Source organism: Brachyistius frenatus, unplaced genomic scaffold (assembly GCF_029030835.1).
Source record: "Brachyistius frenatus isolate BFR_SWC_R1_liver_20210118 unplaced genomic scaffold, ASM2903083v1 Contig_21, whole genome shotgun sequence".
NCBI lineage: Eukaryota > Metazoa > Chordata > Actinopteri > Embiotocidae > Brachyistius > Brachyistius frenatus.
This window is the reverse complement of record NW_027210620.1, coordinates 4,494,528-4,520,614: the sequence shown is the minus strand read 5'-3', so window position 1 is coordinate 4,520,614 and position 26,087 is coordinate 4,494,528. Positions and strand designations below refer to the sequence as shown.

The following is a 26,087-nucleotide window of genomic DNA, read 5'->3' as shown; positions in this document are numbered from 1 at the left end:
CCAAGCAGTTGACCCACATCTGCTGCTCAAACCCCATGGAATAATTGACAACATAGATTAAACGTTACCGTTTGCTGACAGTATTGACGACTGTAAATAAAGGGATTAGCACAGATTTACCTCAAATCTTGAATGGCATTTCCTAATTTGTGAAACTGCTGACGCTTTTCTTGTCGTGTTGGTGTCTGGAAAACAGCAACCGAGTGAGACCTCTTCGCCGCGTCGTCTTCTCTTTGGTGCCGCGGACGCACACGGGGCTTCGCATCTCAGCCTGTGCGTGCGCTGATTGTTGTGGCTCCTTCTCATCCGCAAAAAGTTCTCCTCGCTGTCAGCTTGCTCATTTCGTTTGGCTTTAACATCAAAAGAACTATGGCAGATTCTCAGGAGGACAAGCTGTACAAGGCGGAATACGCCAAGAGCGGCCGCGCCTCGTGCAAGAAATGCAAAGAAAACATCGCCAAAGACTCGCTGAGGATGGCCATCATGGTGCAGGTATAACGCAGCGACGTCTGGAGCCTGTCCATCCGAGGAAACCTGCTGTGTCCGCCGGCTTACTGCCAGAGTTTTCTTCCTCCGGATCACGTGGCCGTATGAGCAGATTTAGTCCATGTTTAGCACCCGAGTGGAGAACACGGAAAATGTAGTGAACAGTGTGGTTTCTGTTGCGCTAAGTTAGGCCCTAGTTAGCATTTCAATGGCTGACCGTTGCTCATTGAATCTTGTTCACAAAGAGCCGCCGAGCCCGTCTCTGATTGACCCCCCCCCCCTAGTCTTACAATCCTGCCTTTTGAGTCTCCCCCAAAATGATTCGTATCGATCAATTATTCAATGCATTTATTGCGTGGAGGCTACAGCTGATCATCGACCTCCGGAGGCGAAATCACAACCGTGCGTAAAAGCTGCTGCTGGAAGTCATCCGTGAGGAACCTGTTTTATGTCTCTGCGCAGTCAGACTCCTTATTCATGGCCTGTGGAGGAGCTCCAGATTTCCAATCACTGTTCCCTCTAATGGACGGAGCTGGAGTCAGCAGGCAAAGGGCAGTTTAATCACTTTATTGATTATAAGCATTTTATCAATGACCCCGTTACAAAAGGAAATGTTTTAATATGGATTGAGAACCTGTATTTGACATCTCGAAGTATGTTTCATTCTTTTTTCATTAGTTATTTATTGTGTCACGCAAGGACCCGTCACACGTTGGACTTTATTTTGTCAGACAGAACTTTTTTTTTTTACAAATAACATGATATTGCAAAAGAAAAGATGAGACTTTTTCGCCTGTCTAAATCCCTGCAAATAAATATGACTCGAAAAGATTCTCTTCTAACGACACCGTCGTGTTTTATAATACTCGCCTAAATAGAAAAACCTCATCACAATCTGGGATGCACGATATTGGAATTAGGATATTCACTATGCAGATATTTTCCCAACTATTTGGACTGATACTGATGCAGACACGTTCTATTTGTTCTTTACAAATGCATCATAATGATCAAGATGACTGTTCTTAAGATGGCAGATCAATTTCTAGTGTTGAAGGACTGTGATCTGGCTTCTCTTTGCATGAACAACACTGAGCGGTCATTGCAACGAGCAACTTCGTTGTCCACTACAGACATTTAAAATTTAAAAAAAAAAACAACTCCACACAGCAGACATATTGTTGCACTTACTTTCATGCTCTTGCATTTAGTTATAATTAAGGTGTTATTTTATTGGCTGGTCATATCAGCAGAAATATATTAGCGGATAAGGTTCTTGCGTCACCACTGCATCACTCCAAACATACTGTTCACTTTGAGTCTGCTTTGTTTGTTGTTTGTCCTCCAGTCGCCCATGTTCGATGGGAAGGTCCCGCACTGGCACCACTTCTCCTGCTTCTGGCAGCGAGCTGCAGCTCAGTCCACCGCTGACATTGCCGGCTACTCCGACCTGCGCTGGGACGACCAGGAGAAGGTCAAAAAGGCCATTGAAAGCGGTGGAGCTGCAGGAGGTCAGTGCCTCAACCTCACAGATTTGACTCATGTTAGGCTCTCTAATATCCAATGAATTAATTTAATGTCAGCTCAAGCTTGTTAACCCTCAGTTATTATAAGCAAACATGACTTATGACATTTCACATTCATAATTAGAGGCACTGTCAACTCAATGGTGTCTTCTTATTTAGCGATTGGGTAAATATTGATTCCGCAAACAGACGTAGAGATGCACATCACCATCCAAACGTATACTGCAGCAGCAGTTGACAATCATAAAGTCAGTTCTCCCATAATTGGGAATATCTTTATGATATGATAATTATTATTGCCTGCTCACTTGTCTTGTCTACATTTACAGGGGTTATTGACTTTCTTTTATCAGTGGAAAAACAAACATGAATCATAGAAAACAAACATCTCTGCACACTATAATGTCTCACAGTCATATATGATAAAAAAAAAAAAAGCTTCCTGGTGATCTCACTGTAGGTGCAGCTGTATCACAGTCTTATTATTAGACTTATTTAGACAGAGTTGAATCTGTCACTGAGCTTAAAGATAAATATCTGTCAACTCATCATGTAAGTCATTCTTCAAGCAAAATGGCTAAACATTCCTTCGTTTTAGCTTCTCGGTGGTGAAGGTTTTTTTGGGGTTTTTTTTCATATCACCCCGTTGGTTAGAAAACAGGGTTTTGACTTGTCAGACAAAATGTTCAACATCATCTTGGTTGCATTTCCAGACTTATGTAGCATATTTTTTTATTGCTGGATCAAGTTCAATCAGTCGACTTTTAAAATTGCACACCTTCTCTCTAGCAGGAAAAGGGGACCAGAAGAGTGGAGCTAAAGGCGAGAAGACGCTGAATGACTTTGCAGTGGAATATGCCAAGTCCAACCGCAGCACATGCAAAGGCTGTGAGCAGAAAATAGAAAAGGTTTGCAGCCACTTTTAGTGTCACACAGAAAAACTGTTGTTCATATTTAAGAGTAACCGGTGTAAAATACTATACATTTAGCGATAAATATTTAACGTCTGTGACCCTCTGGATTCTCCTTCAGGACCAGATTCGTGTGTCCAAGAAAACTGTGGACCCTGAGAAGCCCCAGCTGGGTCTGATCGACCGCTGGTACCACACAGCGTGTTTCGTGAGCCGCAGGGAGGAGCTGGTCTTCAAGCCTGAATACAGCGCCGCCCAGCTGAAGGGGTTCAACGCACTGCGGGCCGAAGACAAGGACGAGCTGAAGAAGAGACTTCCTACCGTCAAATCTGAAGGGTGAGACAAAGAAGAAGGGATAATGTTGGTTTTTGAATGTTGTTCAGGGATCACAGGCGTGGTCTGGTCGGATGTTCACGTCGGTCATCACCACCGTTGGCCCCGTTTGAAGCCTCTCTGTCTCCCACCGTCCCGCTGCACAAGAAAATGGCCTTGAACGTGTCCCTGAAAGCTGTCATGGTGTATGCATATAGGAAGGGGTTGACAGCAGAGTTTGCATGCGACAGGATGATGGCGGCGAGCAGCAGCTCCAGTGGCACAGGGCAGTGTGGACAGAGCAGCATGAAGCAGTTGATTGCGTGAAGCGGGATCCAGCAGATGGTGAAAAGGAAAAGAACCAGAAAGAGAGACGTGGCCGTCTTCATCTCCCTCCGCATGCTGGCTGCGGCCCTCGTCCGTCCCTCCCCTCTGCCGCTCTGCTCCGACGCAATGCGGCGCACCTGCCGCTTGACCGCCACAAAGATCTGGGCGTAGATGAGGAACATGATCACCAGGGGTGCGAGCACGCAGGCAAAGAAGTTGAAGTAGACCATGTAGGCCATGTCCACCACCAGGACAAAGAAACAGTAGCCTGAATCGGGCGGCGTCTTGTGCCAGCCCATCAAAGGCACAAGCCCGATGAGGAAGGCCAGCAGCCATGTGGCGAGGATCACCAGCGCGGCGTTGCGAGGCGTCATCAAGACCTGGTAACGGAAGGGCTTGAAGATGGCAACGTAGCGCTCCACAGCCACTGCCAGCAGGCTGAAGATGGAGCTCTGGGTGAACATGATCAAGACGCTGAGCATGAGCAGACACAGGTAGAGATTGTGACGCGGTAAGCCGATGTCCGTCAGGATGGCGCAGGGAATGGCGATCGCGCCCACGCAGATGTCGGCGGCCGCGAGCGACACCAGGAAGTAGTTGGTGACGGTGCGTAGTTTGCGGTTGAGGCCCACAGCGGCGCACACCAGTAAATTGCCAGCAGTAGAGAGAAAGGCGATGACGAGCTCGGCCGCCATGTACGCCACGTTGAGGGGGATCACCAAGTCGGTAGGTGGAGGTGACGGGGAAAGTGAAGAGGAGAAGACATTGGAGGAAAGAGGTGTTGAAAAGTTCTGGAAAAGTTGTCGGGAAGTGGAAAACCGACGGGAGGAGTTGAAACTGTAGAGGTGTAGAGACGTCTTCGCCATCGTTTTCCTAAGGAGAGAAATCAGATTCCAGTTAGAAGTCGAGCTGAATTACTCTGTCTGAAGATGAAACGTATTCCAGCAGTACATTTCTCACCAGTCTACTTCCATTAATAAAAGTGTTCTCATTCAATCAGCTAAGAAAGTCAACCGGTGTCGTCCTCACACAGAAAATCACTCTTGTTTGGACAACCCTGTAGGAGGCTGTTTTATATCTTCCCCCTTCTTCCCTTCCATCAGCTGTTGTCTGATGAGAGATGTTTGTCTTGTTTGTATTTATTTATTTATTTTAGCACAGAAACGGCTCAGAGAGCGACTGAGTGCTCTGGATGGTCATTAGCTCACGTGTGTGTGTCCAGTGTCCAGTCTCACGGGGGGGGCACCAATACATTTTTCCTGTCAGGGCAGAGTGTGTGACGCCGTCACTGACACCTGGGATTGTGCAGACATGTACCGGCTTGTGTTCGTGTCTGCCCATTAACTGATGGGACCCGGATGATTTTGCTTAATGAATAAAGGTGTCAGATTCCGGCTTGTTTGCTGCTCATCTTAACTGTCGTCCCGTGTCCCTTTGCGCCTCATTTAGGAAGTTAATTTGGATGTTTTTTTTGGGTTTTTTTTGCCCCTGCTGAATTACTAAAAGAAAAACAGCTGAAGTTTGGAGGAGACCTTTTCTGAACTTGTATTTTACGCTTACAGGAAACGTAAACCCGATGAGGTTGATGGAGTATCGAAGAAACAGAAGAAAGAACAAGAGGATGAGAAGAAAAAGCTGGAAGAGCAGCTGAAGGTACTTTTATTCTGTTTCGTTTCACATTTTGGAATAAAAACATAATATTACGTTTGGTAATACGTTGGTTTGCGTTGTATCTGCAGAGTCAAAGTCAGCTGATTTGGGGGCTCAAGGACAAGCTGAGGAAATATTGTTCAACCAATGATATGAAGGAGCTGCTGATTGCAAATGGACAGGAAGTTCCGTCCGGAGAGTCCAATGCAAGAGAAGCTCATTTCATAATTTATTGATCTGAATATCCTCTGTTATCTAAATGATTAAGACCCAGACACGTTAAACTGGAGTTTTCTGGTATATTTTCTGTGTATGATTTGAAGAATCGGGTTGTCTGAGGTCACGTCTGTATATATTCATATTAGGGCTGTAAAAGAGGATTGTGTGTCTAATGTATTATTGCTAATTCAGATGAATGTGTGCAATATGATTTTACAATATATGAAAGCAAATTATTTGTATTGCTGCACATGAATTGAGTCTTTTTATGAAACTCAAAGATAACAATGCAGCGTGTTCCAGTTTTTCTGTTTAATGACGTGTTGTTTTACTGACAGCTCGTCGACAGTCTGGCTGACGGCATGGCCTTCGGTGCCCTTGAGGCCTGTAAGGAGTGCAAGGGCCAGCTGGTGTTTAAGGGCGATGCTTACTACTGTACAGGGGACATCTCAGCCTGGACTAAGTGTGTGTTCAAAACCGCAACCCCGATACGCAAAGACTGGGCCATCCCCAAGGTGGGTCACCTCATTTCACCAGGCTCCTTTTAGAAAACTCTTTACGTGGAAGTCATCTTCAATGAGCAGGAAGGAGGATTCGGCTATTTATATGAAAACGACTGTCTGCTTTGAGTTGCAGCTGACACTGTGCTTTAAATTTGAATTAAGCCTGCAAGATATGGGGAAAATCTGCAATGTACGATAACATTATATATATAATATTACCATGATGCTCTATTTGACTTTTCATTTTATCTGAAAAGTCCCAATGTTCACATGCTGAGCGTGGCGTGGCAGGTGTACATAATGATGTTTCTTGTATATTGTGTTTCAGGCTGTTTTCATTACATGTATTGATATCGCAAAGCCAATAGGATTTACGGGTCAGCACTAACTTTCACGACTTGTCATTTCAGGAATTCCATGAAGTCCCCTTCCTGAAAAAATTCAAGTTCAAGCGACAGGACAGGGTTTACCCCAAAGTGGCTCCCACCCAAACCCCGACAACAGCCAAAGTCGAACCTTTGGCGAGTGCATCCAGCGCGCCGACTGAACTGCTGCCAGAGGGAGCACCTTCAGGTGGGTTAATATCCTGCAAATATTACAGTACATTTATGTCCTCTGTGTATTTTATGTCCTCCCTATATGCCGATCTTGTGAGTTGATTCAACGAATGCATTAAATATACAATCACATCTGAATATTGGAACAATTAAAATACTTAATGGCGAAACATTTTTTTAATGAACACAACGTTGTCAGTGCAATGTGAACAATAAATAACCAAAAGTTTCCATTGAGTGTTGTTACTGAAAAACAACTTGGTCTTATGTCTGTATATTTTGTTTTATAGATAAACCTCTCACTGGTATGAAGCTGTTGGCTGTGGGGAAGCTGAGTAAGAACAAAGACGACCTGAAGGCTGCTGTAGAGGAGATGGGTGGAAAAGTTACAAGCACAGCCAATAAGGCCTCTTTCTGCATCAGCACCAAGAGTGAGTACCCACTCAGTTAAGCAGGAATTAAAGCAGGGGACGGTAACGGTTACATTGAAGAACTTAATCTCTCAACACTGGAGAATATAATGTGACATTTCCAACTTCCAACCCAATCTTTGTCACCTTGTTTTCACAGAGGAGGTAGAGAAGATGAGTAAGAAGATGGAGGAAGTGAGGGAGGCTGGCGTGCGTGTGGTCTCTGAGGATTTCCTCACGGACATCAAGTCTTCAGGCAAAGCCCTCCAGGAACTGGTCTCGCTGCACGCCATCTCACCTTGGGGTGCCGAGGTGAAGGTCGAAGCTCAGGCTCCGTCTGTGGCCTCCAAGTCTGGAGCGCTGGCAGCTAAGAGCACAGGGAGGGTGAAGGAGGAGGAAGGTGAGGTCCACTTCTCACTGTGGTTAGCAGTTATGAAGGCACCGAATGTTGCGATGGCGTTTATTAATACCTATTTGAATACCAGGTTTTAGAAAGGTGATCTAGGTTTATGTATTTATGGAGTACAACATCATAAAAAAAATTGCATCTTTGCCGTCACAGGTAGTAGCAAAGCCAAGAAGATGAAACTCACAGTCAAAGGTGGAGCTGCTGTGGATCCAGACTCAGGTAGTCATGAGTACAGTGAACTGAGAACATCATGTCCGTCATTGTTTCCCCCTGCTGACTGTGATCGGCTTTGATACTCACAGGTCTGGAGAACAGTGCCCACGTCCTGGAGCAGAGTGGGAAGATGTACAGCGCGACCCTGGGTCTCGTGGACATCGTCAGAGGAACTAACTCCTACTATAAACTGCAGCTGCTGGAGGATGACGTACAGAAACGGTATTCACACTTCTTTTTGATACCAACTCTCTCAGTTGTACTGTTTGTTGAAATATTATCTCTGTCCCCAGTCTGACTCGCGTATGTCCTCCACTGCTCATCTGTCATTTACTTGTAGGTACTGGGTGTTCCGGTCATGGGGCAGAGTTGGTACCACCATCGGAGGCAACAAGCTGGACAAATTCCATGACAAGAACTATGCCCTGGATAATTTCCTGGTTGTGTACAAGGAGAAGACGGGCAACGACTGGAGCTCGTCCAACTTCACCAAATATCCCAATAAGTTCTACCCGCTGGAGATCGACTACGGACAGGTACACACCAACCTGCACTAAACTAGGAAGCAGAACTCCCACAGTACATTTTGGGATTTGATTTCAGTTATAATTTTGCTGTTTTTGGGCAGGACGAGGAGGCAGTGAAGAGGCTGACAGCCACCGCTGGCGCAAAGTCCAAGCTGGCCAAACCTGTGCAGGAACTAATCAAAATTATCTTTGATGTGGAGAGCATGAAGAAGGCCATGGTAGAGTTTGAGGTGAGACTGTGGTTAATTGTTCAAAGAACACAAATTTCCAGGCCAGGTTTGGTTTCTTCTGTTTATCATAGTTTGCAATTTTTCTCTGCTTCCTTGAATCTTTTTTTTTTTTTTTTTTTTTTTAAATTGGTTTTCTGAAAGAGGAACAAATAGCAACAGGTCATGTCACTTCTTTTGGAGATGTGCAGAACTGTTGTTGGTGAGCTTTCATAAATACATACAATGTAATAAAATAATTATTGGGATACTTTTTTGAAATTGAAATTCTGGAGACCATATTTTAAGTCACTCAATTACAATGAAGAATCAGTAGGCAGAAAGAAGGGCGGCACGGTGGTGCAGTGGTTAGCACTGTCACCTCACAGCAAAAAAGGTTCCAGGTTCGAATCCGGTCCTGGGCCTTTCTGTGCGGAGTTTGCATGTTCTCCCTGTGCTTGCGTGGGCTCTCTCCGGGTTCTCCGGCTTCCTCCCATCATCCAAAAACATGCACCACAGGTCAGGTTACCTGGCGCTGCGCTAGTGGCAGCCTGCTGCAGCAGCTCCCCCCTGAGAGCCCCCCTGCTGTAGCGAAGAAATTTCCCCTTGGGGATTAATAAAGTGTATAAAATCAAATTATTTTTATTTTTTTACCCCTCTGTGAAGTTTTTGTTGGGTTTATCAAGTATTGGTTCCATCAACAAATTGTTGTGATATGACAGTTGTATAACTCACATTTTGCTGTACCTGGTAGTTGGTTGATGTCGTTTTGGAAAATGATGTATAATACTGTGGAGCACTGCTTGTTTTTGATTATAAAGTCTTCTGCTGTTGGTGAATTTGTCTGACAACTGCACAGACACAAAATGAATTTCCCAAAGTATATTAAACTAACCAATTTAAAGGGAAAGCCCGCGTGTCATCACCGCTTCAGTAGAAAATCTTTTGTTTTGAAAAGAAAATACATTGCGAGTCCTACCATTTTATTTTAACAGCACAATAATTAGCTTTTTTCTGCAAATGAGAAATAGTGTTAAAATAAGCGGACATTATTTTTATACTGACAAGCTCATTTCCCCTGTCTGTCTTCAGATCGACCTTCAGAAGATGCCTCTCGGCAAGCTGAGTAAGAGGCAGATCCAGAGTGCCTACTCTCTCCTCACTGATGTACAGCAGGTCGGTTATCAACAATCTCTGTGTTCATCTGTCTGTTGAGATTCCTGTTCATAGGACTCTGGTGTATTTATTTCAACAAACACATTTGGCTCGCGATGAAATTCTGACATGATAACCGGTGGTTCTTCTGTACCGGTGGTTGGACCGGCTTACGTTCTACCCTATATTCAACATTCAATATTCAACGCTTTGTCTGCATCTGTCATGTTTTTATTGCAGGCTGTGTCAGATCGTGTGCCTGAAGCGCGGATACTGGACCTCTCCAACCGCTTCTACACCCTGATACCTCACGACTTTGGCATGAAGAAACCTCCACTACTCAACACCCTCGACTACATTCAGGTTAAAAAATTAAAATTAAAAAAAATCTTCTCACTGCTGTGCCGTTTTTTTTGATTAACTTATTAATTAGTTAAATACATCACGTTCGTCACTGCCCAGGCTAAAGTTCAGATGTTAGACAACCTGCTGGACATTGAAGTGGCGTACAGCTTGCTGAGAGGAGGAGCCCAGGACAATGAAAGTGACCCCATCGACATCAACTACGAGAAACTCAAAACCAAGATCGAGGTAAAGAGTTTAGCGCCTTAACTAACGTTTCAAGTAATGTTTTGTCATTGTATAAAAAGGAGCGTTTGATAAGTTTGTTATCTCACAGGTTGTTGACAAGACGACAAATGAGGCCGAAGTCATCACGCAATACGTTAAGAACACCCACGCTGCTACACACAACACGTACACACTGGAAGTGCAAGAGGTAAGTCTTTGTTCGGGAAAACAGTTTCAGGGGGACAACTGCGTCATTAAATTATGTTTCGAATGATGAGTTTGCAGAAATCTTAATTCATAATAACTTATCTTTGTTGTCCTGCTTTGATTGTGCTCTCACTGTGTCTGCTGATATGTTTTCTGTCTTTTAGATCTTTAAAATTGTCAGAGAGGGAGAGCACCAGCGGTTCCGTCCCTTTGAGGAGCTGCACAATCGGCAGCTGTTGTGGCACGGCTCCCGCACCACCAACTACGCTGGTATTCTGTCTCAGGGTCTCCGTATCGCCCCTCCAGAGGCCCCAGTGGTGAGTGTCCTTTACCAGGTTGAGTTCAAGCTGATTGAACTAAAAGCTTCACCTCTATTTGTTTTATATAACAGAGGAACACCACCTCTTCAATAAATACCCACCTTTTGTCCTGTCGAGTCCTGGATTACGTAAATGTTTTCCTTCTCTCCTTCCAGACTGGTTACATGTTCGGCAAAGGTGTGTACTTTGCCGACATGGTGTCCAAGAGTGCAAACTACTGTCACACCTCGCAGTCTGACCCCGTAGGCCTCTTACTGCTGGCCGAGGTTGCCCTGGGCAACATGTGAGTGACAATCTGAATTTGAAAGAAAAGTGTCAAACTTGAAAATGTTGTTGTGATTGTATGAGATTATGCATGGTACTCTTTTTTTTTTTCTTTAATGCAGGCATGAACTGAAGAAAGCCTCCCACATTACAAAAGTACCGAAGGGCAAGCACAGTGTTAAAGGTGAGAAAATTAGAATTGAATTTGGGTTGAATATTTTAGATAGTGATACGTTTTCTATTCCAATAGTACTATATCTTGTGTGTCCCTGTCTTTTGTTTTGATTTATATTTGTGAACTTAGCTCTCAACAGTAACATAAATTTACAATGATTGTGCTCTGCTACATAAATGCGAATGATGAAAGATGAAAGAAAGTACTTTCATGAAATAACATACATGTATATAATAGGTATGCCATTGTTATGGCAGGATATTTGGCATTTCAGGTGTTTCTGATTTGTATGCAGGTTTTGTTCGTGCTCTTCAAATTTTGGTTGAATAAAATGTTTTCTTTTTTTCTTTCCAGGTTTGGGCAGAACTGCTCCCGATCCAAACGCTGCTGTTACTTTAGACGGCGTGCAAGTGCCTCTGGGAAAAGGAACCCACACTAACATTGATGACACAAGTCTACTGTACAACGAGTATCCTTTCATATTAATCTCCTTCTTTATGAATATGATGATAATTTTGCTTAATGGCCCCACATTTTTACTGGTTGGCAATATCATTAATTATTTAGTCGTGGTTTATAAATATGTACAGTCAAAAAGTGAATGATTTAAGTATAATTTAACTGCTGCCATTGGCAATTTCCTGCCAAGTTCTGGTATATAGTCAGAATTTAGGCCTGATGTTGCTATTACAAAGTAAACGCACTGCTCTTATCAAGCTCATTTTTACCTTTTCAGGTTTTGCTTTACAAATTTTGGCGTATTCTTCAACCATTCATACACCAATGGTGTCAGAGCTGCCATGTTCACCTGCCATCGAGGCCAACTTGGGGTTCAGTGTCTGGGATGTGGACATCTGTGCTAATATTCAGAAAACTCATCCTGTCATAGGAAGGTTGTTTTCTGACCATGTGATCATTAAATATCCAGGGCAGCCCGATGTTTCATACCTGACATAAACAGTAAATGTTCTGCACTTGTATAGCACGTTATCACCTTAGCGGTCTCAAAGCGTTTTTACACTGTTTTTCCATTCGCGCACACATTCACTCACTAATGAGGCTGAGTTACCATGTGAGCTGCAGGAATTTATTCACACCCTAATGGTAAGCGGTCATAGCATTTTGGGATTCAGTGTCTTGCCCAAGGACACTTAGTCATATGGACAGGAGGAGCTGGGGATTGAACCACCAACCCAGTTTAGACTGGTAGCTGATGACGAGGTAAAGAAGACCAGTAGTTGAAGGTTTGGTGTACAGTGGTGGTGAATTCAAATTGTCAGGACCAGATTTCTTCACAACACACACAACATTGATATTATCAAAATAATAATCTCTAACCTCAGATCGCTTCTTTCCACTAGGTTGGTCATATTATCCTTTTGTTTCCTTTAACCACTGCTCCTCCAGGTACATTGTGTACGATGTAGCGCAGATAAACATGAAGTACCTGCTGAAGATCAAGTTTAACTACCAGACATCCCTGTGGTGAGAGGAGCCGTGTCCGAAACCCTCTTCAGTGTGAAAAGACAAGACCACTATTGCCTCCAGGCCTTCAGTCTCTGCAACAGAACATGTTTGGCAAAGGAGTGATGCTAAAACATGCTTTACAACGGTCATTGGAAATCTCAAGTCACTTTACTGATTTTTCATCAGGTTTATTAGCAGGTAGTCTTCCTTAGTAATGCATCAGGTCTACTTACTTACCTACTTCTGACTTGCTCATAAGACTGGAAAGTCACAACTCAGTGCAGTAGTTGAAGCGTTTCATATTACAGGGCATAGAAAGGTTCAGAGAATTTTAGTTCTGTCTCAAATGTTGATCTTAAATATGTAAAGGATCTTTTTCTGTCATTCTTTAATAAACCTGTAGTTAATGAGGTGTAGTACTGCAAGTTTAAAGGACTTTTGAGTTGTGAATAACCAATCTGCAGACAAACTAACCAATGTTTCTATTTTTGCTCGGATACGATGCACATCGATGCACATTTTGTAGAATGTTGGGTATGAAGATACTGTACAAGGTTTGACATGTATATATTTGTTTTGTTGTTTGTGTCTCAAGCAGTCTTCTTGCTGAAAAAAAAATAATGTGGTAACTGTTTATGCGAAGTATTCTGTAAAAGACAACTGCCGTGCTATGCGTTACAACTTTTCCTAGTCTTTTTCTTGCTTACCTCAAATAAAATAAAATATCCCGAAAAAAAAAAGGCATCCCTAAACATCTGTCAGTCATTTTATTCTCATGTGCTGCGCATTAGATCTATTTTAAATGTCAATCTGCATGACGAGTTTTTCATACTGAGTAAATGATTGATTTATTTCTTTGAAGGCTTTCTCTTTCTTTAGCATTGGTAGTAAGGTCAAAGGTCAGAGATAGCTGCAGATCCAGGAGCTGGTGGGCTATAACAGTTCTGCTGAAGACATCAGCCTTTGATCTGAAGTTGGACCTTTTAAGCAATGGTGGAAAGTAACTACACACTGTATATTTACTCAAACACTTAGTACAATGTTGAGGTACTTGTACTTTACTTATCCAACATGTCAGTAAAAATCTGAGAAAAAGTCAAAAACTGAAAACAGTTTTGTGGATCATCTTTATTTTTTTTTCCCCCCTCAGGTTAAACTGGTGTCCCTTTAAAACTGGATATAAAGTACTACAACAGTAATACGCTGCTGACACACTGATGCTTCAGTGTTCACGATAAATTATTTCACCCGCAAGATGTATATAATTGCAGGTAAAACAATCTGCTTCTAAAAGAAAATATTGAACGATGAGTAAAACTGAAGAAAAATGAAATATGTGACCAACCGAAGTGCCCTCTGAAACAATGGACGGGTTTGTGTGTGTTTTTTTTAATTTATTTTTATTTTGAAAGGGTTTTTGCCTAAAAGAGTAAAGTTGAATTAATAGCATTTGTGTATACGAGTAAATTACACAAAGCGATTCTCTTTGTCAAATTATACGATTTTTTTTTAATTATTATTATTATTTATTTATTTATTTATTATTATTATTATTTATTTTATTTCTCAAATCGCCCTCCAGACGAGCGTCCCGACCCAGAATGCATTTTGACAAGGTCTTTGAAAAAGCGGCGCGGCTAATTCAAGATGGCGGAGATGGACCAGCTGTTAGACGAGAGTGAGTAACAACACGAATCCGAGGAGTTGTTGTTTTTTTTGTGTGTGTGTGGGAGAGAGGAGGAGGAGGAGGAGGGCATCGTAAACAAACAAAAAAACCCGCAGACAACAACAAAAAGCGATTAAAAAAAAAATGAAATAACCGGAGATGGAACTAGTATCTCTTGTCCAAAATGTGTCGCGGGTATTTTTTGTAAGTTTCGGGTCCGAACTCGCGAAGCCATTTGCGGCTCGAGAGAAAGAGACACACCGGTGTTAGCACGGCGGAGCTAACCTGAAGCTAATGGAGTTGGACGAGTAACTTCAGCCCAACCGGGTAAACAAATCACGTTAGCTTAGCTGCGAGCTAACGGCGGCTAACCTTAGCAACGACAACAACACACACAAAAAAAAGCCCCGGCGTGTAACGTCGCTAGCTCCCAGCTAGCTATCCGTTTTGCGGGGACGTAGTTTTGTATAGTTTTCCGTGACACTTTTTTTTTTTTCCTTCCCCCCCCCCCCTTTTTTTTTTTTTAATTATTTTTTAATTTTTTTAAACGTCCGTTAGCGCCCCGGTTTAACGTTGTACGGTTACGTCCGGGGTCGTGACGCTTTGTTTACGTTAGCTTGTGTTTAGCTGTCGTTTGTTTGTTTGTTTGTTGTTGTTGTTTTTTGGGGGGGAGGAGGAGGAGGACACGGATCGGTTCAGCTGAGGTTACACCCGTGCTTTTTTTTTGACAGCTCGGTTTACCGGGAGGTGGGGAGGGGGGGGGGAAAAAGGCCCAAGCCTAGCCGCGTCTAACCCCCGGTGAACCGGCGAACCGGTGAACCCACCCGGCTTGTTGTTAAAGGACCGTCTCGGAGATGATCCGATGGCCTGAACAACACGGGCCTGTTTACCTTTCTGACCCGAGTGACGGCGCTGAAAAGACATTTTTTAACAGCGTTGTGTGTAGTTTTATACTCTTTTCTTGATGCAGCCCAACTTGTCCCTTTTGTCCCCCCTTCAGGCTCCTCGGCAGAGGCACTTGTCAGTCTGAAAGGTACGTGAGCTGTCTACGTCTCTGTGGATCTGGTTTGCACTGAAATACTGTTGTGAGCTGTAAACTGCAGGATGATCCTGATGTGCCTGTGTTGGTTCACTGTGAATTTGTGACTAATGCAGTCACAGTGGAAATATCGTTTGTGTTTATTGGTCGTTCAAGGAAAGGAAAATATCCTTTCCGGGGGCTTCGGTGGTCAAATTCAAAAGAACTGGGGTCTCGGTATCTGGTGTTTGTTTACGTTATTGTGCACGTTGTCGTTTGACAGAGGGCAGTTTGTCCAACACGCTGAATGAAAAAAACAGCTTCCCGAGAGCCCACAACACCAGGGGACGACATACCTCTGTCACGATGGACACGGTAAGAGACGTCGGGCAACGTCACGTTTTAAATCTTAAATGCACGAGTTCGATAAGAAGTTGGCGATGATGTATTTAAGAAGCGCAATTGTCGAATGTTCACAAAGCACACGAGAAAAAAACAACAACCTTTTATAAATATAACAGAGAGAGTATTTAAAACTGCTTCATTCTTCGTAGATGTGAATAATTTAAGGTCACTGTTCATTTACTCGGTTGTGATTATTGTCTAATATGGACGTGTTATTGATGTTGACCGTACGGTCACTTCTCAGTGCTTACCTTATCAACACAGTTTAATAAGAGCTTTCTTTTCAATTTTACTTTTCAGCTAAATAGTTTTATTTATGACTTTATTAAGTTGTTTTAAACCAGTGTGATGTGGAAATATGGATTTTAACGGAAGTGCATTTCGCGAGCACCTTGTTTTTGTACCGTGTCGAGTGCAAATCTGTGTTTTCGTATGAATTTTTTTCACTGAAATTAACTTTTTGTGGCACAGTTTGGGATTACTGTGCTTCCACATGTCCCACTTAAGCACGCAGTGTACAAAATGTTCCAGAGGAACATGTGGTGATGTGCTTGAGTTGATATTTTCATCTCCACAGAAAATACTAATGGGTAATGTCATTCTCCACTGCGTCTGTGGTGCTCATCTAAACGTGACATAAACTATCCCGAATGTAAAAAATGTTATTTGCGCATATTTTTCTGATTGTGTCCTTAGAATACTTCATTTACATTGCTTGAATCTGGTGTGTATCTGCAGCATTGTATTGATTAGAAATTTTGTTCTGAATGCAGAAGGCAACTAATGTGGTTTTAATTTTTGTCCTCTGCACTAATGTCTTTGCACTCCATTAAATAGACCTTTTCTCAGTAGATATTTTGGTGTGCCATAACAGGAAAGGCCCCGGTGTCCTAATCAAATCATTAATCATAATTGTTTCATCTGTTCTTTTTCTGTTATGACCATACCATAATGGCCCCCTGTTATTACTGAGGCCTGGTATGAATTATTGCTACTATTTAGAAACTACATTTGTTGTTCCAGCCCACACGGAGTTCAAAGAGGAGCCGTTTGTTTCGGGATGAAGATGAGTCGCCTCAACAGCGTCTCTCTTCCAGATCACCTCGGAGGAGCCAGCGGGTCACCACAACCCCACAGGTGAAGCCGACACACCATGAAAGTGTTATATCAGGAAAAGAGATCATAATTGGTGTTTTCCTCCTCTCACGTTGCTTCTGAAGATGGTTTGCAGAGGTCATGTTTGACATACAGTACAGCATCACCTCATGGAGCTTGTTTTGGCCCCAGAAATCGTGAGCTGTAACGGGTGTGAGTGTTTCCAAGGAGGCGTTCAACAGTGAAGATGAACTTGTCACTGAGTCTACCACCTGCATTACATTTGATAGATGCTGGAACATAATGTAGCAGAGAGAGAGGGAGGGGGAGGGAGAGAGAGAGGGAGATTGACAGACAGACAGACAGACAGACAGACAGACAGACAGACAGACAGACAGACAGAGAGAGAGAGAGAGAGAGAGAGAGAGAGAGAGAGACCCAAGCTTGAAAGGGGAGTTTATGTTTTTTTTATTCGGATGAGTTTTATGATGTGAAAGCTTTTGAGGGTTTATCTGTAAATCTGTGGTTTCAAGTTCTTGTAACTTCAGGGTGACCTGATGCTCTACCTGCTGAAGAGGATGTCTTGCTACAATAATTTGGTCATTTATTATTATGTTGGCACTGTTTTGTCAGATTTTTCTGACGTGAACTAGTTATAATGTCAAGCTTATGCAAGGAAAATCCTCTCTGTCTCTCAAACGAACTAAAGCCATATTGTGATGCTGACATGTTGCTTTATTTACTAGAAGGTTGTGGTCAGAGTCTTCCAGTGTTACAGATGTTATATTTTCATTAGCAGAAGAAAAAACAACTCTGAAACGCTTCAAATCCGAGTCACTCAGTGACTCACTTTAGCAGTGAGGCTGCTAAATTGTTCAATTATGGAGTAAAACTGAACGACATAATGCTGTATGTCCTGTGCTCACAAATTAAATGTGAACGTCGCCAACATGACGAAACCTCCAAAGTTTTTTTCAAGCTGCCCTACATAGTGGAAGAATAATTTTGCATTTGTTGTGTTCACAAACACGTGTATCCGTATGTGGAATGACGTTTGTTTTCATGGTTTTCTTTTCCAGAAGTTTTCTAACGTGGTGACACCAGATAAGAAGGCATCCCAGAAAATCGGGCTGAGATTAAGAAACCTCCTGAAGCTACCCAAAGCTCACAAATGGTGCATCTATGAATGGTTCTATTCCAATATTGACAGGTAAAGTCCCACTTTCAGTTTCAGCAGAAAATAATTTTCAATAGGTTCACCCAAATTAAAGAGACAAAACATAAAGCTACTTGCACATACGTGGTCTGAGCTCATCATTACATCTGGTACAGTCAGTGCCGAGAGTTCGACTCAAAGCTGATACATCATCATTCACTTTAACTTCTGTCTATAACAAAGCTTTTTAAACCCCAGTAACATGTTTGTACTTTTACATAGTACAAGTTTGACCATTACTACAGTGACTCAAGGTCACTTTGATGATGTTTGACGTGCCTGGACTTCCAGAAGCTTAATAAACGTTCTCACGAGCTGCAATTGAGTTATTTAAAATGAAAAATGCGGTTCTCTCTAAACCAATTTTCCCTTTTATTTTCTTCCAGACCTCTTTTTGAGGGTGACAATGAGTTCTGCCTGTGTCTCAAGGAGTCTTTCCCCAACCTGAAAACCAGAAAGCTGACAAGAGTGGAGTGGGGAACAATCAGGAGGCTGATGGGGAAACCTCGACGGTACGTTGTGATCTTTACACTTTAGGGCTACCCACCCTTTTTTATTCATCTTGTTTTTTGGTTTTTTTTTTTAAGTACTTGAAATGGTTTTCATAATTGTTTCCTTAGAGACTTAAAGTGTAGGAACACGGGGAAGAGCTGGTATTACAGTGCTGTGCTCCGTTGCTCCTTCCAGGTGTTCATCAGCATTCTTTTCTGAGGAGCGAACAGCGCTGAGACAGAAGCGGCAGAAAATGCGCCTGCTGCAGCAAAGAAAACTGTCTGACGTGTCAAACTGCAAAGACCTTCCTGATGAAATCCCTCTGCCTCTCATCATAGGAACCAAAGTCACCGGTAAGATGACACACTGTTTTAATTGGTCCTTGTCGGGTGTTTGTTATCATAATAGTTAAATCATTTGACAAATTTTCATTTCTGGGTTGATGACAAAACTACAAGCAACCGAAGGCAACGAGTGCAGCACTTGGAAACAAATACTGTCTGGACAATGTCCTCAGCAGTTAACAAAGTTGTACTGAAAGACCTAAACTGTGACTGCACGTTATTCATTAGCAAGACTAACAGATAAAGAACCTGAAAGGAGAAAGTAGGGATGTCCCACTGAAGAGATGACTTCAATGCAAGTCAGAATTTATTCTCAAATTTCAAGATGGCTGTATAACACCGGATCCAGGCCTGAAGAATTTTTGTTTTTTTTCTATCTAGTAATTTGAGGAAAAGTGAAGAAGTATCTTGTCTTTGTTTGACAGCTCGACTCAGAGGCGTGCATGACGGGCTTTTCACGGGGCAGATTGATGCAGTGGACACCAGTGCTGCCACCTATCGTGTCACCTTTGACCGCAGTGGCCTGGGAACACACACTGTGCCTGATTACGAAGTCCTGGTGAGCTTCACGTTTACTTGCTGTGTGCATGTAATGAAAACGTTTCACTGTCTGTGTGTTTTTGCCTCCTTCACGCACAAACAAAAAACCTGACAGTTGCTGTACTAAAGGAATTTCAGATCACACTCTTTAACATGTAATTATAATTGTGTTTTCCAGAGCAACGAACCCAATGAGACCATGCCCATTTCAGCCTTCGCTCAGAAGCATCGGTCGACACGCTACATGCAGAACCTCATGACTCCGCCCAGAGCGCCCTACCCGTCCACTACAACTCCTGTCCACATGGTATGGTGAACCCACATCTAATGACAGACGTGCATCACATTTACCGCCTTACGAACCGGGGTCTGACACTTGTAAATAATTCTCAGCGTTGGTTCAAATCTGCTTTTTGGTTTATTTACTCAAACAGCTGCTTTGGCAGAGATGGTTTTGTTCAACATGTTATACAGTTTACAGATGAAGCAAATTATAAATGCAGGTATGAAAAAGTATAGACAACGTTGTGGTTGGGATCATCACAGAGAGAGTTTTTCTACAATAGAAGTCTTTCAAACATGACAGCAAACTGGATTTTGCCTTTTAAGGGGGAGTATAAACTTCTGGTATTAACAACTGAATTGGGGGGCCGCCCGATGGATGAGTAATTTGGGTGCATACCACACGGGCTATAATACCCGAAGAAGAGATCGAACAGCTGACATGACCTTTGCTGCATGTCATTTCCCTGCTCCCTTTTCTACATGCATATGTATTCTGTCTGTCTTTACTGTGCTGTCTTAATAAGGACTAAAAAATACTCATTAAGAAAAAACTAAAAACAACTGGATTGGTTTGAGCTTCTGTTATGAAATTAATCAAATGACAAACTGTCAGTGTTTCAATAGGGAGCATCATACTACAACTACAAAACAAAAAGTGATGAGAAAAGTTGCATATCTCTTCTTCTGCATGAAGATAATTGATTCCACTGCTCTTTATTGGAAATACCAGGACAATGACCCTCTTATCAACCAGTCACCATGGAGGAACAAACTGCCTGGTGCTGAGGGAGATACACTGGGAGGATTTCCTGTTAAATTCCTGGTCCAAGTAGTAAGTACTTCCTGTCAAATGAAAATGTAGAAGGTGACATCATAAAACTTCACTCTACCAAATTCTCTGTCCTGTTTTTTTTTCTTCTTTTCTTTCATTACCAGACAAGACTGTCCAAAATCCTCATGATCAAGAAAGAGCACATCAAGCACTTAAAAGAAATGAACACAGAGGCTGAGAAACTGGTACAGTCATCACATCAGTGCTTCAAAACACATGAAAAGCCTCCGGGTTGCAAACATAAAGCCTAACTTCCCTTCGTTTGCGTGTTTGTGTTCAGAAGTCGTACTCGATGCCGATTGACCTCGACTTCCAGAAGAGATATGCTACCACGGTGCTTGAGCTGGAGCAGCTCAATAAAGATCTGAACAAGGTGCTTCATGAAGTTCAGCAGTTCTGCTGTGATGTAAGTCAAAAGACGCACTTCAGGCCCGTTCGTAATTGTTGTCCCTGATTGTACAGCCGAGTACACGTGCACACTTTATACCTGCAACATTTTATGGCCTCACGAGCAACAACAAAAAAAAAAAGTACGAGGTCGTCAAATCACTGACGTCCATCTGTCCAGCTCGCGCCGGATCAGGGCATGGTTCCTGCTGACCATCCCACAGAGCTGAGGCGGCGCTGCGAAGAAGAGGCCCAGCAGATGGTGCAGCTGAGCAACTCGCTGAAGGACGGACAGCAGAGTGTGACCAACCCCGGCCTCACACACCTCATCTCCCGACTCACCGCTCTGCTCCTACAGATCAAGGTTAGAAGATATAGAAACACTCGGCTGCTGTCGGCTTCTTGTAGGTGAATTAATTCTCTATTTTTATGGCAATTATAAAATCACGTCTAATTGGGTCCATCCCCAGTGCAACGTGAGGCACACGTTTAAAGAGGTTGGCAGCAATAGTGTGTTATTGTCAGTGTTTACGACGCACCTTTTTATTTACACACAACTTTACAGTGTATAATGCATTCATGATTTGATTAGCTGTTATTTATTTGTTCTCCTGGCTTGTTTCAGTGTCTGGCAGATGGTGGAGATTTAAATTCATTTGAGTTTAAATCGCTAACAGACTCTCTTAATGACATCAAGGCATCGATTGATCCCTCCAACCTCAGGTAATTGACCCTGAAGTGTTTCCATCTGATCCTCTGCAGTCCTGCTCTACTCTAGCCGAACCAAGAGAGTGACTTTTTCATAGTTTTGTGTGTTTTTTTGTTTTTTTTAATGAACATTATTATTTCCTTTTTATTGTCCATTATTTATTATGACTTAAGTTATTTTTCTCCTCTGGTTTTCCAGCTGCTTCCAGAATAACGTTGAGATCCATGTGGCACACATCCAGAGTGGCCTTAGTCAGCTGGGCAACCTGCATGCATTCGCTGCCAACAACACCAATGCAGTCTGAGCACCTGCATCGTCCCCACCACACACGGGTGCATGCACACATACAGAAGCGTGGTACGTCGATGTTGTCTTTGGAAATGGTGCTTTCACCTGAACTGTGAAAAGACAAAAAAAAAAGAAAAGAAGGGAAAGAAAGAAAGAAAGAAAAAAAAAAAAGAAAAAAAAAAAAGGCTCATGTTGATGTTGTGGCTCGCCATCATACAATCTGTATTTGGATGTCCCGATGAAACTGTTCCGAGTTCCTGAAGGTTTGATCTGAAGGGGGGGAGGAAGGAAAGGGGTGATGTCAGATATTTTACCCACCCATTTTATTGTATGAAAATGTTTGTGCACCCAACTGAACACAAGCCTGAAAGAGTCTTTAGCTATCGCCACAGTCCCCATCTCCAAACTCTCAAATTGTTATTTATTGGTTTCATGTGCCAAACATTGATTCTAACAGTTTTTATAGTCCATATTTATAAATTTTTGAGTAGGTGTGTATGGTTCTGGAACAATATTTTGCTATTTTCCCCTTGTTAGTGTTGTGTTCTGTTGCTCCACTGATGGTAAGCACAGGGGAAGCTAAAGAATGTTTTATAAAATTGTTTATTGTAGATAATTGTACAATATCTCTGATTATTAGGACTATTGTAAACATTTCTGCTCTGTATTCAGAAATGGCTTTTGTAATTTTGTGTGCACTGAAAAGAGATTTTGGTATTTTTATAAAGGAGAACTCTGGGGTTTTGATGCCTTTTACTCCCTAAGATCTTAGCATTTCCACATTTGGCATGGCTGTTGCTGCAACCCCACACTAAGCCTGCATCCCGGACGTAACCCTGAAAAAAAACAGTTCTTTCCTAGAGAATCTCCTTTTTCAGTTTTGTAAAGTTGTATATGAGAGTGCCTCAGGGCAATTGTATATAAATTGTTCTGTCTTTTTATATTAAACAATATTGCAAAGCAGTGTTTGTCAAGTCTTTTTACATTTTTTATTAATGAAGACAGTCCACACATACCATTTTTTTTAATTTTTTTGTTTTCCATACAACAGTTTAATTACTATTATTCCAGTAAGTACACATTTTCCCACTTCTTATGATACATTTAGCTGCTTAACATTAGCTGTTATAACACATCACATAAAGCCACCAAAGTTGGCCATGGCCTCCTTCTCCCACTCGGAGTCGGAGTCGGTAAAGTCCTGTGCCTCCGCCGTATGGATCAGGGAGAAGGGACTGAACCCGTCCTGTCCGGCCCTCACTTGTGGATACTGTACTTGGCATCCGTTATCCTTGGGCGATGAGCTGTTGAAATTATTCTCAGTCGGGATGGGAGGAATCGCAACTTTCATCTCCGGTCCGATGGTTTTGTTTGGCGGGAAATTGTCATACTCCATCAGACTTTTTGCAGCCTCGTTGCCAGCGATTTTGGCCTCCATATTCGGATGCTGCTCGTTCTCCTGGGCATAGAGCTGGACGCTACAGCTCGGGATGGTAACACGCAGCTTGGGTCGCTGCATCTGCTCAGGCTTCACGCTGGCTCCTTCCTTTTCGTAGATGCAAGAGACGGACGTGTGGTCGTATCCACTGGGTTTGGTGGGATGGCTGGTCCTGTGGGCATCCTCTGTGCTTTGCTGCATTGTAGGCCGGAAACTGCCCTGTGGTGCATAACCTCCTATCCTATGTACCTCTGCACTGCAGTGGCTGTTGTCATAAACTGGAAGAAAAAAAAAAAAAAGAGCAAAGAAGCAGTTAGTTCTGAAACGCAAGAAACACTGAGAAAAGTGTGGACACAAAGTAAGCAGGATGATTAATTACCTTTCTTGGCTCCCATCATGCCCTGGGGTTGGCTAAAAGGAACAGCTGCCGACGTGCTGGGTACATTCATAGACACTGATGAGCCAACTTGGCGACGAGACTTGGCCCTTCGGTTCTGAAACCACACCTGAAATTCATAAAGCAAGGAAACCGTGGGAACACCTGAACGTCAATTTGGACACAAATAAATCTGGTTATTTGTTTTTCAGGTGACTGTGTCCATCCTCTTAACATTTACCACTTCCGAACTAATCAGTGAAAACGTGTCCTTTGAAGCTGACATTACCTGTATCCTGGACTCCGGTAGCCCCGTTAGAGCCTCCACTCTCTCTCGTAGGTAGATGTCAGGATATTTAGTGTCCGAGTAAACTTTCTCCAGCAGCTCAATCTGCTGCTGCGTGAAATTGGTCCTCTTTCTCCTGTGGGTCAGTATTGCGACGCATTTGTCCGCCCTCTGACCAGAGTTAGTTGAGTTGAAGTAGTTTGAAACATCTGAAGTGCCATAATCTGAAAACAAAGGGCGGAGAGGATATTGTAGTAGAAACATGCCACTAACCTGGTGCGTAAATTACGCAGAGAACCAGTTGCTTTGCAGGCAAGTCGTAAAAAAATAAATTAAAAAAAAAAGGTTAGTTTTGAGATGAGGCTTCCGACCACGAACCTGTATTCGCCACGGCGTTCATCTGCATGGGCCCTTCGTGATACATTTGGAGGTGATTCAATTCCCCGACGCGCATATTCCCATGAACTGAAGACATGATCCTCCACGTTTTACCTCCAGCGATTTACTGAGTACGTGACCCGAGTGCTCGTTGCATTTAAATCCTCCCGCGATCAAAGCTAATGTTGTATGAATGTGTGAATAGAGCAACCATCAGCGCCGACTGGCACTGTAGCAGCCGCGCAGCAACTTCAGACGTCTGCAGGCCAGCGGAGGTGTGAAGGCATCACACCTGGAACGGTGGAGCGGACGCGCGTCTGTTTAAAGGGAGTTTAATGGAATACACATCGGCAGAGAAAACATTTACCGGCTTTGGGATAGATGAAGCAAAAATAGACCAGCAGCCTTCAAAGAGAGACAGTCGGAAACTGTTTTAACAGGAATTTCCCCAGCAGGGCAAAAGTTCAAAGTGCTTCTGTATCCTGCCGTAGAATAACGGAAATACTTTTTTTTTTTTTTAATCCATACATTTTACCTTCTTGTAACTGGCTAGATTAAGCCTACATAGAATGCTACATCACTGATTTGCAAATTTATTGTGCAGGATGTCAATGACCACAAACATCCAGTGTCATAATGAATTATCTTCACAGACAAGAAGAACCAGCAGTGGTGGAACACGTGGTCTGGCCTCCACAGAGCCCTGATCTCAACGTCACGGAGTCACTCTGGGGTTAAATGAGCTGTGGCAGGTTATTCAAGATGTTTGATACCTGCCCTGTATCATGGAACTATGTGCCCAATGATAGATGTCTTAAAGGCAGAGTGATCACGCCAAGTCCTAATTTGGTTTGCTTACAGTATTAGTTGATTTTAAAAAAAATACTCAGATAGAGAGAGATGGTTGGAAGTATCCGACAGAACAAGTTTGCTCATAAGCACAATTTACTAAAGCCCTCATCAATTGCTGGTTTTGTACAACCATCAGGCCAGTACATAATGCATTACCATATAGGATGATAAGAAAAAGAAAGGGTAACCAGAGAATGTTTGGTATTTTTCTGTTTCAAGAATTACTTAAACAATGTGTTAATTATCTAAATAGTTAACTGTTAGGATCTGTAAAAAAAAAAAAAAAAAAGGCTGTAGAACGGGCTTGAAAAACATCTTCAGGTCTCCAAATATTTGCTTCCTACCACTGGCCCAAAGTTGTTGTTTTTTTACACTTCCTGCCCCCCCTTTCAGTGGCAACAAAGCCAATCTCAATACACAAACCTTAGTTCAAAAGTACTGAGGAGTGGGCACTTTTGTTATTGCGTGTGTCACCTCTATCTGATTGGGAGGGGGGGGATCAGGTCAGGTAGCACCCCAGACAGACTAATTCAGTTCCATGTATTTGAACTTTAGATTTGCAGAAATGAACTGACAGGCACATTTGATAGCAGGTGTGGTTAATATTAAAAACAGCTGTTTTGCCTTTTTTTCCTCACAGCCTAGTTTAAACCTGGCAGCCCACAGTAGTAATTAAAATGAAAAACAGTCCTAACTTGATTAATACTGATATAGTTTAGTGAACAGACTTCAAACAGTATAAACACTTTGCGGACTATATGCCTCTGTGGCCAGAAACAAAGGCACGTTCACATCTTTAAAGACTGTGTACTACAGTTTGCAGTGGCCACTCTAAATTTATCCTGCAGACAGACAGGCAAATTATCCTCACAGGTTTGCACAGATATGTTAAAATGTCAGCTGTCATATGGGCCTTTATGAGGGCAGTCTTTGTGTATTTGAGGCACCACAAACAAATGGTCACTATGTGACTGAACAACTGACCACATAGACTTCAGTTTCTCACAGACTGATTGAGAGTCTAAAGCTACAGTTTAATAGACATACAATATACTTAGTTTCTCCA

At 42.7% G+C, this 26,087-nt stretch overlaps 4 protein-coding genes across 5 annotated transcripts; 2 read left to right on the top strand and 2 right to left on the bottom strand.

Moving 5' to 3' along the window:
* Positions 1 to 264: 264 nt before the first annotated feature.
* Positions 265 to 13,147, top strand: parp1 (poly (ADP-ribose) polymerase 1). Its single transcript, XM_069696602.1, has 23 exons — positions 265 to 492; positions 1,835 to 1,997; positions 2,805 to 2,920; positions 3,045 to 3,259; positions 5,125 to 5,215; positions 5,302 to 5,418; positions 5,770 to 5,946; positions 6,345 to 6,507; positions 6,782 to 6,922; positions 7,062 to 7,301; positions 7,464 to 7,529; positions 7,613 to 7,745; positions 7,864 to 8,059; positions 8,152 to 8,280; positions 9,349 to 9,432; positions 9,652 to 9,774; positions 9,874 to 10,002; positions 10,091 to 10,189; positions 10,353 to 10,505; positions 10,664 to 10,791; positions 10,895 to 10,956; positions 11,302 to 11,416; positions 12,355 to 13,147. Exons 1-23 carry the CDS (start codon positions 370 to 372, stop codon positions 12,434 to 12,436), a joined length of 3,045 nt encoding a protein of 1,014 aa, XP_069552703.1. The 5' UTR covers positions 265 to 369; the 3' UTR covers positions 12,437 to 13,147.
* adorb1a (adenosine receptor B1a) lies at positions 3,310 to 4,281 on the bottom strand. Its single transcript, XM_069696271.1, has one exon. The coding sequence runs from the start codon at positions 4,255 to 4,257 to the stop codon at positions 3,310 to 3,312; it is 948 nt and encodes a 315-aa protein (XP_069552372.1). The 5' UTR covers positions 4,258 to 4,281.
* Positions 13,148 to 14,024: 877 nt separating the features above from the next.
* Positions 14,025 to 22,654, top strand: lin9 (lin-9 DREAM MuvB core complex component). Of its 2 annotated transcripts, none has more exons than XM_069696587.1 (15): positions 14,025 to 14,092; positions 15,081 to 15,113; positions 15,382 to 15,473; positions 16,527 to 16,640; positions 17,678 to 17,808; positions 18,201 to 18,326; positions 18,502 to 18,659; positions 19,076 to 19,209; positions 19,369 to 19,497; positions 20,206 to 20,307; positions 20,412 to 20,492; positions 20,588 to 20,713; positions 20,876 to 21,058; positions 21,320 to 21,417; positions 21,602 to 22,654. In XM_069696587.1, the coding sequence occupies exons 1-15, from the start codon at positions 14,062 to 14,064 to the stop codon at positions 21,705 to 21,707; spliced, it is 1,644 nt and encodes a 547-aa protein (XP_069552688.1). In that variant the 5' UTR covers positions 14,025 to 14,061; the 3' UTR covers positions 21,708 to 22,654. The 2 variants fall into 2 exon arrangements, with proteins under 2 accessions (XP_069552688.1, XP_069552689.1); XM_069696588.1 differs by lacking the exon at positions 14,025 to 14,092 and adding an exon at positions 14,128 to 14,407.
* Positions 22,655 to 22,826: 172 nt separating this feature from the next.
* mixl1 (Mix paired-like homeobox) lies at positions 22,827 to 24,215 on the bottom strand. Its single transcript, XM_069696675.1, has 4 exons — positions 24,170 to 24,215; positions 23,795 to 24,015; positions 23,509 to 23,635; positions 22,827 to 23,407 (listed from the first exon to the last, which is right to left on the bottom strand). Exons 1-4 carry the CDS (start codon positions 24,213 to 24,215, stop codon positions 22,827 to 22,829), a joined length of 975 nt encoding a protein of 324 aa, XP_069552776.1.
* Positions 24,216 to 26,087: the final 1,872 nt, after the last annotated feature.